The sequence below is a fragment of the Schistocerca americana genome, chromosome 3, assembly GCF_021461395.2.
Source record: "Schistocerca americana isolate TAMUIC-IGC-003095 chromosome 3, iqSchAmer2.1, whole genome shotgun sequence".
In the NCBI taxonomy this organism is placed as follows: domain Eukaryota; kingdom Metazoa; phylum Arthropoda; class Insecta; order Orthoptera; family Acrididae; genus Schistocerca; species Schistocerca americana.
Genome location: NC_060121.1, coordinates 907076753 through 907093039, shown reverse-complemented (window position 1 = coordinate 907093039; position 16287 = coordinate 907076753). Strand labels below are relative to the sequence as shown.

General features: G+C 43.9%; 2 protein-coding genes across 2 annotated transcripts; one reads left to right on the top strand and one right to left on the bottom strand.

Moving 5' to 3' along the window:
* The first annotated feature begins 1765 nt into the window (after positions 1-1765).
* On the top strand, positions 1766-5598 carry LOC124607207 (cuticle protein 18.7-like). Its single transcript, XM_047139471.1, has 2 exons — positions 1766-1863; positions 5020-5598. The coding sequence occupies exons 1-2, from the start codon at positions 1852-1854 to the stop codon at positions 5458-5460; spliced, it is 453 nt and encodes a 150-aa protein (XP_046995427.1). The 5' UTR covers positions 1766-1851; the 3' UTR covers positions 5461-5598.
* Positions 5599-13167: 7569 nt separating this feature from the next.
* Positions 13168-15878, bottom strand: LOC124606998 (cuticle protein 16.5-like). The gene is made up of 2 exons (XM_047139144.1): positions 15793-15878; positions 13168-13758 (listed from the first exon to the last, which is right to left on the bottom strand). The coding sequence occupies exons 1-2, from the start codon at positions 15802-15804 to the stop codon at positions 13315-13317; spliced, it is 456 nt and encodes a 151-aa protein (XP_046995100.1). The 5' UTR covers positions 15805-15878; the 3' UTR covers positions 13168-13314.
* Between the last annotated feature and the right edge of the window lie 409 nt (positions 15879-16287).

Below are 16287 nucleotides of genomic sequence, written 5' to 3'. Positions count from 1 at the left end.
GGCGCAACGTGAACATTCAAATTGCAGGTTTCCACAACCGAGGCCTCTGCCAAGCTGGCCATCGTCGGGAAAAAAAACGTGTCGCATTGAACGAATACGCAGAGAAGGACGGAAACCATCATTAAATTTCAAGGCTCTGCTACTTTTACTGTAGGTGATAACTGAAAACATATTACTGCCCGTATTAATTTCTTTTGAAACACAGCCATATACACTACTGGCAATTAAAATTGCTACACCACGAAGATGGCGTGCTACAGACGCGAAACTTAACGGACAGGAAGAAGATGCTGTGATATGCAAATGATTAGCTTTTCAGAGCATTCACACAAGGTTGGCGAAGGTGGCGCACCTACAACGTGGTGACATGAGGAAAGTTTCCAACCGATTTCTCATACACAAACAGTAGTTGACCAGCGTTGCCCGGTGAAACGTTGTTGGGATGCCTCGTGTAAGGAGGAGAAATGCGTACCATCACGTTTCCGACTTTGACAAAGGTCGGATTGTAGCCTATCGCCATTGCGGTTTATGGTATCGCGACATTGCTGCTCGCGTTGGTCGAGATCCAATGACTGTTAGCAGAGTATGGAATCGGTGGATTCAGGAGGGTAATACGGAACGCCGTGCTAAATCTCAACGGCCTCGTGTCACTAGCAGTTGAGATGACAGGCATTTTATCCGCATGGCTGTAACAGATCGTGCAGCCACGTCTCGATCCCTCAGTCAACAGATGGGGACGTTTGCAAGACAACAACCATCTGCACGAACAGTTCGACGACGTTTGCAGCAGCATGGACTATCAGCTCGGAGACCATGGCTGCGGTTACCCTTGACGCTGCATCACAGGCAGGAGCGCCTGTGATGGTGTACTCAACGACGAACCTGGGTGTAGAATGGCAAAACGTCATTTTTTCGGATGAATCCAGGCTCTGTTTACAGCATCATGATGGTCCCATTCGTGTATGGCGACATCGCGGTGAACGCACGTTCGAAGCGTGTATTCGTCATCGCTATATTGGCGTATCACCCGGCGTGATGGTATGGGGTGCCATTGGTTACACGTTTCGGTCCCCTCTTGTTCGCACTGACGGAACTTTAAACAGTGGACGTTACATTTCAGATGTGTTACGACCCGTGGCTCTACCCTTCATTCGATCCCTGCGAATCCCTACATTTCACCAGGATAATGCTCTACCGCACGTTGCAGGTCCTGTACGGACCTTTCTGGATACAGAAAATTTTCGACTGGTGCCCTGGCCAGCACATTCTCCAGATATCTCACCAATTGAAAGAGTCTGGTCAATGGTGGCAGAGCAACTGGCTCGTCATAATACGCCATGCACTACTCCTGATGAACTGTGGTGTCGTGTTGAAGCTGCATGGGCAGCTGTAGCTGTACACGCCATCCAAGCTCTGTTTGACTCAATGTCCAGGCGTATCAAGGCCGTCATTACGGACAGAGGTGGTTGTTCTGGGTACTGATTTCTCAGGATCTATGCACCCAAATTGCGTGAAAATGTAATCACATGTCAGTTCTAGTATAATATATTTGTCCAATGAATAACCGTTTATCATGTGCATTTCTTCTTGGTGTAGCAATTTTAATGGCCAGTAGTGTATTACAAGATGGCTAGGAGACGCCCTGCTAAATGTCGTCGACACGCACCGTTATACGCCTAGTTGTCTGCGTCCAAGAACTAGCCGGCAGAAGGCCGGAGGCCACTTTCACAAGGCGCTGACCGTCGGCCTCAGCGTATATAAACGCGCAGAAGCTGGTTCCAGGTATGCACTGGCTAACAGCGGCAGCGGTAGTAGCATCGGCATAACAGGCGCGCAGCACCACCAGCAAACATGAAGCTCCTGGTGAGTTCACCTAACACAGGCTCACTACGTCTTACCAAAGGCGGAGCGCAACATCTCTCAACTTCTTACTGCTAGCGTTGAGACTTTATAAATGTATTTATATCATTTTATGTTGAATTTACTTTCGCAGCCAGTGAGCACATTATTACAGACACTATTATACGCATATGATATCATTAGACTGTTGGTCATTACCGATTTAACTTAAAAGTCGGGGCTTTATGCACTTCTTCCGCTCTCTATATAAAAATTACTGGGAGAATAAAAGGAAAGTTAAATGAAGCGTCTACAGCCGATTATTAAATTGTAATGAGGAAAGAGTTGACTGTGATCCACTGGAAGGATTAATACAAGCTTTCAAAAGAAGCAATTCAGAGATATTATGAAAAAATGTAAATCAAAATATGCGAACGACGATTTGGACTCCCATGAATGTAGTTTAAATCCCCTAATCATTACACAAAAATGGTATCAGAGCTTAAATGTATACAGGTTCATTTTAGATGCAATTGTAAATTATTTGGTGCTTCAGCTGGTATCAGAGCTCTGCGTGTAGATAGGCTCTTTGGAGCTGGTGTTGGACATTATTTTATCGCGGAGATTGAGATACAAGAAAACTATGCAGTTAGAAATGCTCGACATGCGACATTCTGTTTCCCCGCATCGTTTCATTCTATCCTGAGTGGTGTACGCAACCCCAGCTACGAACAGATCTAGGGGGAGGTTATCAAAAGAAAGTTGTTGCACATCTGTATCGTGATGGGTTACAACGCTAGGCTATAATAGGCGCAGCTCCAGCTTTCTTGTGTGAAAGAGGTACTTGGTCACAAACGGGCTGAATATTGTTAAATCAGTGTTACCTTTTATAAATGACGCTCTTAAGCAAAATTAGAGACCTTTTCTGTGACTTACCTTCTTGATACGTAACAACAAATATTGCATATTTCTTTCAGCCCCACTGGCGCTCTTATTATTAGTAAACATGTGACTAGGGCCTCTCGTCGGGTAGACAGTTTGCCCGGGGCAAGTCCTTCGATTTGACGCCACTTCGGCGACTTGTGCGTCGATGTGAATGAAATGATTAGGACAACACAACACACAGTCCCTGAAAGACCCAGTCGGGAATCGAACCCGGGCCATAAGAATTGACATTCTGTCGCCCTGACCACTCAGCTACGGGGTTCTGTGTGGAACCTTTCAGGAGGATTTTGTGAGTAGGTAAAAGTTAATTCCAATTTTTTCTAAGAAAGAAAGGAAGAACTTGGAATTTCCCGGTAGACACGGTGGTTAGCAATGTGACAGAATGTTTTGCGGTATGTTTAAGTCACACCACTTTATAACCCACAGGAATAGTTCTCTAGTTATGAAAATTGTGGCTCTTACTGCAAGATATTTTCAGATTTCTGAATCAATTAGGTGTCATTCTGTCTTTCTGTATGTCTGTCAAGACCCTTTCTTCTCAGGAACGGGAAAACGTAGCAATTTGAAATTTGTATCAATTACTAAGGTGCACTGTCCCATGGTGGTGTGAAAAATTTAAACTTCTAAGCCAATGCAATCAAAAGGTGCGACCACTTATGTCACATAATATGATACTCGCAAACTGTTAAACTCTTTGTATACGCAATTACCTTCGTAGAGGGCCGCCAGGCTGCGAGATCCTCGCAATGGTTTTGTTCAGAAAGCATTATCATGATGTATAAGATCCGTTTTGGAATTAATTTACAGGGCCCATGCATTTGCTCCCTTCTAGTGTACAAGGGCTATGAAGATTTGTCAATGGTACTCGGATTAGATAATCCTAGGACACTGATTTGCCGTCGTTCACGGTATATGAAAAGGTAGAATTTCGAATATTAAGAGAAATGGTCGTCATAAAACGGGAATTTGGCAGCGCTCTAATCACGCATACGCCAGTATCTACGAACTGCAATACCATAAAGGACCAGTGACTGTTAGTGTTGTTGGAATGAGCGAGAGATCGATTCCTTGTCTAGCCACAACGGCCTTTATTTGCTGACTTTTATCTGTTCGGTGCTCTCTCTGGCTTCTTAATCGTTATACTGGATTTGCAGCAGTCTGTGAACCAAACACGCGTAAACACTTAGTAAGTACAAAGAAATACGTGTACAGTCATTTATATTAGTACAATTTTAAGACACTTTTGAATTTAAGTGTTCGATCTGTCATCTCCCTCTCCAGTTTCTACCCCATGTATATTCAAAATATACATAAATGACCTTGTGGATGACATCGGAAGTTAACTGAGGGTTTTTGCGGATGACGCTGTGATATATCGAGAGGTTGTAACAATGGAAAATTGTACTGAAATACAGGAGAATCTGCAGCGAATTGACGCATGGTGCAAGGAATGGCGATTGAATCTCAATGTAGACAAGTGTAATGTGCTGCGAATACATAGAAAGAAAGATCCCTTATCCTTTAGCTACAATATAGCACGTCAGCAACTGGAAGCAGTTAATTTCAGAAGTTATCTGGGAGTACGCATTAGGAGTGATTTAAAATGGAACGATCGTATAAAGTTGATGGTCGGTAAAGCAGATGCCAGTCTGAGATTCATTGGAAGAATCCTGAGGAAATGCAATCCGAAAACAAAGGAAGTAGGTTACAGTACGCTTGTTCGCCCACTGCTTGAATACTGCTCGGCAGTGTGGGATCTGTACCAGATAGGGTTGATAGAAGAGATAGAGAAGATCCAATGGAGAGCAGCGCGCTTCGTTAGAGGATCATTTAGTAATCGCGAAAGCGTTACGGAGATGATAGATAAACTCCAGTGGAAGACTCTGCAGGAGAGACGCTCAGAAGCTAGGTACGGGCTTTTGTTGAAGTTTCGAGAACATACCTTCACTGAGGAGTCAAGTAGTATATTGTTCCCTCCTACGTATATCTCGCGAGGAGACCATGGGGATAAAATCAGAGAGGTTAGAGCCCACACAGAGGCTTACCGACAATCCTTCTTTCCACGAACAATACGAGACTGGAATAGAAGGGAGAACCCTTAGAGGTACTCAAGGTACCCTCCGCATCACACCCTCAGGTAGCTTGCGGAGTATGGATGTAGATGTAGATATGTTGCTGCCTATCATGCATAATATGCTGGCCCATTGTTCAGTGCTTGTTCTGATCTGCCTACAGATCGTCCTGAGTGCCTTGGTGGCAGTGGCTCTGGCCACGCCCGGTTACCTGGGGGCGGGCGCCTACCTGGGGGCGGCGGGCGTCGCCCCCGTCATCGGCTCGGCGCCCGGCCTCGTCGCCCCACAGCCGCCGGCCCCCGTGGTGGTGGGCGGCCTGGCAGCCTACGGCCCCGCCAACATCGTGCTAGGACCGGAGGGCGTGCCCCTGGACACGCCTGCGGTGGCCGCCGCCAGAGTGCAGCACCTGTCCGCGCGTCTCGCCGTGCAGTCTCGCGGGTCGGGTAGCGCAGCCGCCGCCGCCGCCGCTGCCGCCGCCGCCGCCGGCGCCTACGCCGTGCCCGCAGCCGTCGCCGCCCCCGCCGTCGCCGCCGTCGCCCCCGCCGCCTACGGCGTTCCTGGACTCGCAGGCCTCGCTGCCGCCAAGGCTCTCTACCACGGCTGAAACATCTGCGAGCCGATGTTGAAACGTGCCCTGTAAAGCAGCTTGTGTACACAATTCGGCGTAGCTACTGCAGATGTACACAGTCTTTGTATATTACTAGAGGACGCCAGAGGACGAATAAATTATGATTAATAGCTATGTTTCTGTTGTTTTTTTTGCCTTCCGTTGTCCTACTGTTATAGCATGTACTCTCCAATATACTTGTAAAGCTTATCCCAGATATATTAGTCACAAGGCTTATGTTGAATGTCCTAACAACTCTACAAGAGGAAATAATCACATTTAGAAAAAGAAGAGGAATATCGGTTAAACGGCGGTAAAATATGCCGACCCATAATATTGGGAACAGTTTGGACAAGCACTAGCCAGTAGCCGGCCGGGGTGGCCGAGCGGTTCTGGGCGCTACAGTCTGGAACCGTGCGAATCCTGCCTCGGATTTGGATGTGTGTGATGTCCTTAGGTTAGTTAGGTTTAAGTACTTCTAAATTCTAGGGGACTGATGACCTCAGAAGTTAAGTCCCATAGTGCTCAGAGTCATTTGAACCATTTTGAACTAGCCAGTAAGACAATTCGCTCAACTAATCTTATAGATGAACAGTACAGATAAATAATATAGAACAGTGGCAAGAAGGCGAATGCTACAAATCTTTTGGTATACAGACGGACAGACAGACAATTCGGAAATGAAATATTGTACTGTGAACAGTTTACGCGTACAAGAGACGACAGAGACTACGATGGGCTGAAAAAAAAAGAAAAAAAAAACAAAAACAAAGGCAACCTATGTCTATAGACAGCTTCAACAATGAACTATTGAGGAACGTGACTTTCTGTATAATACTACTAAGTCGGTTCAATATGCTGGCAAGGAAGGCTGATAGCAAGAGCATACAAAAAAGTACAACTTATATCGCCTTTCATTGAGGGAGAAAGAAGAACACGCCAGAATTATAGGAAGACTGACTTATTTATTCAGCATACTGTTTCCCTGAGCAGCAGATTAAAAGTAATGTAAGTATATACTAAGTGAGGAACGATAACAAATGCAGTATTTCTGATGAAACAGGTAACTGAAGAACATGCAAAATTTAATTCGGAGAGTCAATAAGCATTTTTTATTAGGAAAAGCCTTCGATAAAATTAATGGAGAAGAACTGTGGTACCTAATGAAGAAAAAGTTTAGCTTCGAGCGATGAAGTAGTGAAAGTAACAGATTATCACATAGGTAAAAAGGCAAGGCCTGGTAGAAATTCCTGGATAAAAGAGGAGAAACTACATTTAGCTGACGAAAGGAGAAAATATAAAATTATAGCAAATCAAGCAAGCGAAGGGGAATATAGGCGTCTAAAAATATAAGATCGACAGAAATGGGAGAATCGCTAAGCAGGAATGGCTAGAGGACAAATGCAAAGCAGTACAAGTATGCTTAACTAGTGGCCAAATATATAGCATTTTGTCAAAAACTGACATTCTGAAATCGTGGCTAAGTACAAAATACACGTCGATTTTTGTAAGGAAAAGAACAGCAACCAGCCGCTCTTTATAATGCTATTTATTTATTCAAATGGCTGTTCACGTCTAGACACACACTGGTTGATGTCAACGTAAGTTTTCGCTTTTTTATTCCGCCTTGTGGCGGAGGTTCCTTGGGGTGATGGTGCCTTAAAGCTAAATCGATGTTAAAAACGACCTACTTGGACGTAACTATTCCTAATAACGATTGAACATAACGTAAAGAAATCTTTAAAGTTCAGTTATTATACATATAGTTTATTTATGGGAATTCTCCCGTCATTCTGTTGCAGTTTTATTGGTTTCTGTTCACTAAATGCTGAAGATTATTTCAAGCACTTATTTGATATACATATATTCACATAATGTAAAGCACAATACACGACCAACAAGTTTTTGTCACATGGGAAAATGAATACAAAAATGGCTATTGCACAAAACTGAAAGAGTCAAAGAATTTCTCTCTCGGAGACATCTCAACAAGTATCTGATGTTGCAGTAGAGCAACTTACAAACTACGAAAGTTTAATTGCATGCAATTTATTTTCAATAAACGTTAATTACAAATAAAGTAAATAAATGGAAAAGCCAATCTGTTAGACAAAGTTACTTAAGTAATATTACTTAAATACTGTGGCACACGCTCGTAACATAATAAATGATCAGAAATAAGCGTATGTATAAATATTTCGACAGTGGACAGTTCTGTGTCACATGGTCGCTACTTGAAAGTTTAAACTAATTTAACTATTGTAATAATGCGTGAATAAGCAGGCTGTTATATTTTAGTATAGGGTTTCAGTCTTCTTATTTTTACCGTCAAGGCGAGTAGTGTTTATTCATGTTTCAAATTGGGAAAAAGATGATTGAAATTTTGTAGAAAGATTGCATTTGATAGCTCAAACTGTTCATTAAGGATTTGTAACGCCACCTATCTCAGAATGATGCAAGATCGGGATGTAGTCTTCAGTGCATTTTACTGCACGTCTGTCGAGAGTTGTGTGCATTTCATACGTAGGTTCTGATATTTTATTCGAAGGACCACTTATAAGGACATTTTCCTGTTGCTTTTCGTAGCCATACATTTACAGAGACAACAAAAACCGTATATAGCTGTTAAGTTTGACCCCTTTCAGAACTCTTTCATGATGTTTGCATAGCAGATAATATTATGTCCTCTGTCTTTTTTTTTTCATCAGCTTACCTGCACGATCACGGGAAACTTATTCTAAGCCTTTTTCATCAAGAAAATTAATAGTAAATTCCACAGTGCAAATTTGTAAGTTCATTTTAGTGAAGCAGAAGAGTTATGAGAGGACAGTGCGAATACGAAGAGATAAAATTAGATGCCTGTGGTGAGCAGCTGGGTAAGTGACACCATGCATGGAGTCACGGTTCTGAATCCGCGTAGCCAGGCAGGTGACCGCGATAGCAAACGAGCGACGACTGTTCATAAGGCATCCTGTTAATCCCCGTAACAATCCAATAAAAATATTGTACATGACATATGAAATTTTTACACTGATTTTCGAAGTTTCTGGAAGAGTGACGAATGAAAATCCAGGCATCAGAGATAAAATAGAAAAGAAAATGCCTCACGAACTAGTCCATAAGCACAGTCGCTTGTCGTTCACAGTTTCCCAGACACCAGTGTGATTAGCTACAGAGTATTTCACTTTATTTCAAACAGTAATTTGTCACCGTTCAATATTCTACATTATTTATAAAGAGAAACATGATGAGATGCAATGTATGGATTTCAATTTTACGTGGCGTGCTGCTTTTCGTTATACGCTGTAAGACAAAAAAAAGTAGAGCCACGAAGGAATTACCCGAATGGGACGGGAACCTATAGACGTGATCTACATGTACACGCAAACAAATAATTACAACCTCAGAAAAATTGGATGATTTTTTAAAGAAAACAGCTTGACAAACTCAGCATATCAATAACGCGTTGGTCCTCATCGGACCCTCATACAGACAGTTATTTGCCTTGGCAATGATTGACAGAATTATTTTATGTCCTTCTCAGTGATATCGTACCACATTCTGTCAAATATGTGAGCGTTAGAGCGTCAGAATCCGAGCTGCTTGGAGGCTTCTTCCCAGAATGCTCCAAAACGTTCTCAGATGGGGAGAGATTCGACGATCTTGCTGGCCATGGAAGGGTTTTGCAAGCACGAACAGGTAGTTGAAAGTCATGCAGTGTGCGGGCACGCATTATCTTGCTGAAATGTAGCCCCAGAATGGCTTTCCACGAAGGGCAACAAAGCGGGGAGTAGAATATGATTGTCGCACCGCTGTGCTGTAGCGATGCTGCGGATGACAACCAAAGAGGTCCTGATTTGAAAAGAAATGGCACTCCAGACTATCACTCCTGGTTGTCGGGCCGTATGCCAGCCGACACGTTGATATCCCACCGCTGTCCAGGGGGTCTCCAGAAACATTTTCGCTGGTCATTGGGTCACAGTTTGGACCGTGTCTTATCACAGAAGACAATTATACTTCAGTCAACGAGATTACAGGCCGAATAAATGTCTGGAGACGCCCCAGACGGCTGTTGAATATCAACCGGATTGCCGCGTGCAATATGGTGCGACACTCAGGTGTGATGATCTGGGATGCCATTTCCTTTCAGAGCTGGACCTCTTTGGTCGTCATGAGCGGCACCTTTCTATCACAGCGGTAGGTCGACGATATTCTAGGCCCCGTTTTGTTGCCCTTCATGGCAAGCTATTCTAGGCTTGCATTTCAGCAAGATAATGTCCGCCCGCACACTGCGAGAGTTTCTACTGCTCATGCTTGTCAAACACTACCTTGGCCAGCAAAGTCACCGGATGTCTACCCAGTGGAGAAAATTTGAAGCTTTATGGACAATGCCCTCCAGGAAACTTGGATTTTGACGGTATAACACACATATTTGAAAGAACGTGTACGATATAACTCAGGAGGACGTCCGCCCCCGGTAGCTGAGTGGGCAGCGCGACGGAATGTCAATCCTAAGGACTCGGGTTCGATTCCTGGCTTGGTCGGAGATTTTCTCCGCTCAGGGACTGGGTGTTGTGTTGTCATAATCATCATTATTTCACCCCATCGGCGCGCAAGTTGCCGAAGTGGTGTCAACTCGAAAGACTTACACCCGACGAACGGTCTACCCGAAGAAAGGCTCTAGTCACAAGACATTTACGTTTTACTCAAGAGGACTTCCAACAACTCTGTCAATCACTGCCAAGGCAAATAATTGCTCGTATAAGGGACAGAGGCGGACCAACGCGTTATGGATTTGCACAGTTTGTCAAGCTTGAGTGAATCATTCAATTCTTGTGAAATTGTTATCATATGTTTGTGTATACACGTGCACCACATCTACCTATTCTGTCCAATTCGAATAATTCCTTGATGGGGCGTCGTAATCTTTATCTTAGAGTGTACATGTGGAGTTAAGTTTTACGTAAGACTTTCTCATTTGTCCACTTTATTCTCGTCTCACAGTTTCCACATGATGATCTAGTCGTAAACACGACGAGTTGTGTGAAATACTTAAATAAAAGTGATCTTGTATCAATAACTTTTGAAAGGAACGAATGGGAGTGTTCTCCGGCAATCGCGCCGTGGCTGTTTGTGTAATGTGGTAACTTCCTGATGTATGGATACATTACTTGTATTGAGGATGTTGTATAATCAGTTTCACTTTAAAAGGCTTTATAACTATATTGTTTCCGAAGGGACGTGCAGAGCATTCTTCCCTCATTTAAAGGTGGCTTAACTTCATCTGTACATATTAGTTTCATAAAAATCAACCATTGATTTAAACGTACGACACATTCTACTTATTTTTTAGAGCCAAATTCTTAAGCTATTAATGATCACTAGTCATACTTTCATTACGTAGTAGATCTGTAATGATTGGTACAACACATTACAGATATACAGCTGCCGATTTCGCTTCCTGTATCCAGTTCAATCCCATTTCTCTGTCCTAATAGTTCCCACGTCTCCCATTATTTCCCAAGCCTTTTTACACGTTACATTTTAGGTAAGTGATTGAGGTGCTCCAGAATTAGGAATGATTGAATCGGATGCAGTGGGAATCCTGATTTGTCTGTCACCAGCGAACGATTCAGAAACAGACTGTTGTGTCATGTGCTTACGTATGTCAGCGTGCACTGTACAGTGACCTTTACGTTCGGAACGTTAGTTCTGCTGCAAAAGTTCGAGAAATAGTTGGTGGGCACAAGGATACATTTTTGTTTCTACGTTTAATGACCGTCCCCCGTTCACACGGCACCCGACTTACGCAGAAAAAAAAAGAAATAGGAAAATGGCAGTTGTACAGTAAAACAATTTCTCATCTGAAGCGACAGTTATTAAGAATTTCTAAGAAGAACTGTGTAAATCTCTTTAGAGATCCTAAAAGAAATCTTGAAATCCAGTGGGGAATATGCACTGTTTTCAAACTTCCTGGTAGTTCATAACGTGTTCTGTAATTTGCCTCGAAACTAGAATCCTGCTTTCCATTGAGAATACTCTTAACGACAAAGCTATCTACACTCATAGGGTCAGACCATTGCCTGCGGAGGACAAGAGCCAAAGTTTGAGAGACGATCCAGTATTCAGTTTTAATCCATGTGGAAGTTTCACCTGTAAATATTAACTTACGTTAGAGTCGCTTGATAATCCATTCATAACATCGGGTGCAAATGATGTGTGTGATTACAGATGGTCGTTGAGAGTTGTAATACAATACTTCTTCAGAGTAGTGTTTCATGAAAAACATTGCACAAAAAGCTTGTCACCCTCACGAGGAATAGCGTGAATAAAATGCAACATCTGCTATTGTCTGGCTAATACCCACGATTCGGAGATGAAGAGAGTCAAAAGTTTGTTCACGTATGCCTTATCAGACAAAAGCCTACCGTTGATGATTTAATTCCGTAGACCTACCAAAATGCACGGGTGTTGCTCTATACAGATATATTCTATGGGAGAATGATAAAGCGAATATGTGGGGCCAGTTGATGTGTGATAGGGTGCCTGAATCTTCAACGATCGAGGAATGTCAGCTTGCAGTCGTGTGATGTGTCAAGTAAGCACTCATCGCGATGTTGTGGAGGAAAGAACAGGAGATGGTCTTCAAGAATGTTGACATTGCTATCATGGTTCGTTTCTACCGTAGCCTGAGTATGTGGGACTAAGCTATCATATGAACAAGACCTGTAAAATATCAAAAACCACCTGCAGTCCTAAATACAGCTTCCACATTCTGATTTAAAGAGCTGCTTGAGCCTTTAGTGCATTTGATGCCACGCATCAACTGAAATTCTGTGTTGTTTGGCCCATTTAACAAGTGTATCTTAATATTTCGAAATTTTGCAAAGTACCCAACTCCAAAGTTGGACTGGATGCAGTTACCTACATATTTTTCAATAGGAAACTGCTCCATAAGGAATTTATTTACTAATAGTAGCAATACTTGAAGAGTTTGAATTATCATTGACAAGACATCACATTCCTCTTCAGCCCCCATTCACTGGCATCTTTTTATGACCACTGATCTTACACTGTGTTACATAACTCCGAATGGTATTCAATCTTTGTAGTAACATCGGCTAATCTATGTCGAAACACTAACGAATCAGGAACGCCATTCGAATTGTGGTCAGGGTCACGTCCAAACACGATAATTTATTTCTGCTATTCTAACACATCTCCACTTCAACCAGTGTAATGCTGCATCCATTCAATCTATTGGATCATATGCGCTACTTTCACAGCGTAAACGATCTGTGAAGGTTTAGGCAGCAGCTGTGGCCGAGCGGTTCTAGGCGCTTTAGTCCGGAACCGCGCTGCTGCTACGGTCGCAGGTTCGAAGCCTGTCTCGGGCATAGATGTGTGTGACGTCCTTAGGTTCGTTACGTTTAAGTAGTTCCTAGTCTAGGGGGCTGATGACCTCAGATGTTAAGTCCCATAGTGGTAGAGCCATTTCAGCCATTTTCTGTGGATGTTCACATGAGCACCAGTCTTTCACCATCATAATGCTCCACGTTGCCAACGATCTCTGTTATGGAAGCGACTAACAATTTCGTCCAGTAAGGTTAAGTACTCCTATGCTGTTGATATTTATTCAGTGTAATGTTGTGTTTGTGTTGTAAGGAAGTACAACAATGGTATTTACTCAATAACAACAGGATGTTTAGAATGTAAAGTATAATTTATTATCTTTTGCCTTTTTCTGTACAGTGTAAACGAATACTTTATAGTTCGCGCTGCTTTCTCCCTTTTGAGTAGTCGGTGAGGTGATCTGTTGCACGGTGTTAACCGTCGTCTAGCGTAGTTGTTTTAGCCGTGGTAGGCAGCCTTGAGGGCAGCCAGGGATCCGGGAGCAGCCAATAGGCCAGGAGCAGCGACAGCCGCAGGAGCGACGGCGGCGACGGCGGGGGCGGCGACGACAGCGGGGGCGGCGTAAGCGCCGTAGGCTGCGGCGGAGGCGGCGGCGAGGGCGGCACCGTTGATGGCGGCGTCGCGGGCCCTCGTCTGGGCGACGGCGGCCAGGTGGGCGCCCCTGGCGGCGGCCACGTCAGGGGTGTTCAGGTTGTAGCCACCTGGCCCGACGACGATGTTGGCCGGGCCGTAGGCGGCGAGGCCGGGGTGGATGCCGCCCACATAGACAGGAGCTGGCTGGACAGCGGCAGCGAGGCCTGCGGCGTAAGCGGGGGCGGCGACGCCCGCCCCCAGGAAGCCGGGCTTGGCCAGGGCCACGGCCACGACAGCACTCAGGACGATCTGAAAGTAGGTTTCAGCTGCTCATTTCAAAACTATCACAGATTTCAGAGATTTCAATTGTACACTATGTTAGGAAGTAACTGTGCTACAATAATCTTATAAAAGTTGTGCTATTATCTGTCAAACATGGCTTTCTTTCTATGATCGTGTTGTCACGAAGAAAATTTATTCATATTTAACTCACTTCAAGGGTGCAAAAGAAATTATTGTTATCTCGTTTACTTACCAATTACAGATTAAGAGAAAAGTGAGGAACATAGTAAATACATTGTAGTGCATCCACTGTGCTAGAAGATAGAGACTCGAGTGCATGCTCTCTTATACCTTTTTCAATATGTGTCATAAACATTCATGGCCACCTCTGTAGCTGAGTGGCCGTCTATGTGGCTGACTGCTGTGCAGAAGACCTGGGTTCAATTCCTGGTACTGCTTTGGATTTTTTCTTCAGGGAGGTTTGTGCAGTCATCCTCCTAAAGCCAGCTGAGGAGCTGCTTGACCGTTCGGTAGCGGCACCAGCCCTAATAAACCGACAGCAGTCAGCAGTGTGGAGTACTGTCATGTACCCTTCCATACTGCATTCACATGACACCAGTGGCTAATGGTTGATATGGAGGTGGAACAGACGTAGATGGCTTGTATGTGGCCAGAACAGTTCTACCTTTCTTGTATAGACATTGATAAGCTGATTTCTGTTGTTTTATTTCAGCAGTGTTTTCCGTAAGAATGCTGAGAAACAACGTAACTGAGCACCTGGAACTTACCATACAGATCTCTTCACTGAAGTAGATACGTACTAGAAATATACTCCCGTTCTTATTCATAGTCAAATCGTCCAGTTTCAGCGAGCCGTTCCTGACGCTTTCCTTATATAATTCTTTTTCTAAATTCAGTAGCCAAATCCTGATCATTTTCTATGTTCCACAAGCCCACCTCCATCGAAAAATATCTTGTCGCTTTGTATCATATGCGTGATAACTTTCATATTTATATGTTCGAAATATTAATTCGTTTTTAGCTGATCCCGGTGGAGGTTCGAGTCCTCCCTCGGGCGTGTGTGTGTGTGTTTGTCCTTAGGATAATTTAGGTTATGTAGTGTGTAAGCTTGGGGACTGATGACCTTAGCAGTTAAGTTCCATAAGATTTCACACCCATTTTTAATTCGTATTTAAATTTAAAATCTCAGTGTTTCCTTGTGTTCTTCCTATGTCTTAAATACTTTGAGACAATAATAAATGTTAACGTTTCCTTCTCCCAATAGCTTGAGTGAGCGAGGTGGAGCAGTGGCTAGCACACTGGATTCGCATTCAGGAGGACCACGGTTCAATCCCGCGTCTGACCTTCCTGATTCAGGCTTTCCGTTATTTCCCTAATTCGCTCCAGGCAAACGCCGGGATTGTTCCTTTGAAAGGGCACGGCCGACTTCCATTCCCATCCCTAATCTGATGAGACCGATGACGTCTCTGTCAGGTCTCCTCCCCCAAACAACCCAACCCAACCCAATAGCTTGGTACAGACAATTGTCGACGTAGGCTGCATATTAACGTCTTTGAATGGTCTTGCATCAGACACTAATATAGCAGTAAATTTTTCGTGGACTTCATCCACGTGTTAAACTGTTCTGGAGTGAAACTTCGTGGCAGATTGAAACTGTGTACCGGAGCGAGACTCGAACTGGTGACCTTTGCCTTTGGCGGGCAAGTGCTCTACCATCTGAGCTCCCCAAGCACGACTCACGGCCCGCCCTCACAGCTTCACTTCTCCCAGTACCTCGTCTCCTACCTTCTGCAGTACCAGCAGGAAATGTGTACAAAAAAGGGAAATACAAGAGATTAATACGGGTCGTATAGCCATCGCTTAGTTTAGGTGAGTGGATCAGAAGATACTCGTGTTACTCCCTAAATGTCTTGGTTTTACTACAAGATGAACGTACTTCTAGAAGCCTAGATGCTAATAATGTCAGAGTGAAACATCCAGCTTGCAGATGTGTCACAGGGACGAATGTTAGACGTCGCTGGAATGCTGTATCACACTCACCAAGCACTTCATGTTGGTGGTGTAGGTTTCCAGTGCGACGACCGCTGCTACTGTTGCTCCCGCTGCCTGTCTGCTGCTGGACTGTGCCTAGGTTTGCCTATGGTCCGTTTATATACCCGGCGATAGCTGTCAGATATGCGTGAAAGTAGTGCAGGCGTCCTTCTGCCGCTGCGACCTGAAGTAGCCGTTGGCACACAACCGATGCTGGAAAATGGGTACTCCACCAGCCTTCCTGCTACTCGGGGTCTCCGCGTGCAAACTGCTATTTTAGCAGCTGCTCTGACTCTTTGATACCAATGAAGAGCAAAGATAACCCTTTCTAATGTGAACACATTTCTTAAAAAAAAATGGTGAATTAAGTTGAATTCTCTGAATATTTTGTCATCTTCTCGGGGTCTCCATTTGCAAATTGCTATTTTCGAGGTTGCTCTGACACTTTGATACCAGTGAAGAGGAAAGATAACCCTTTATAATCTGAGCACATTTTAAAAAATG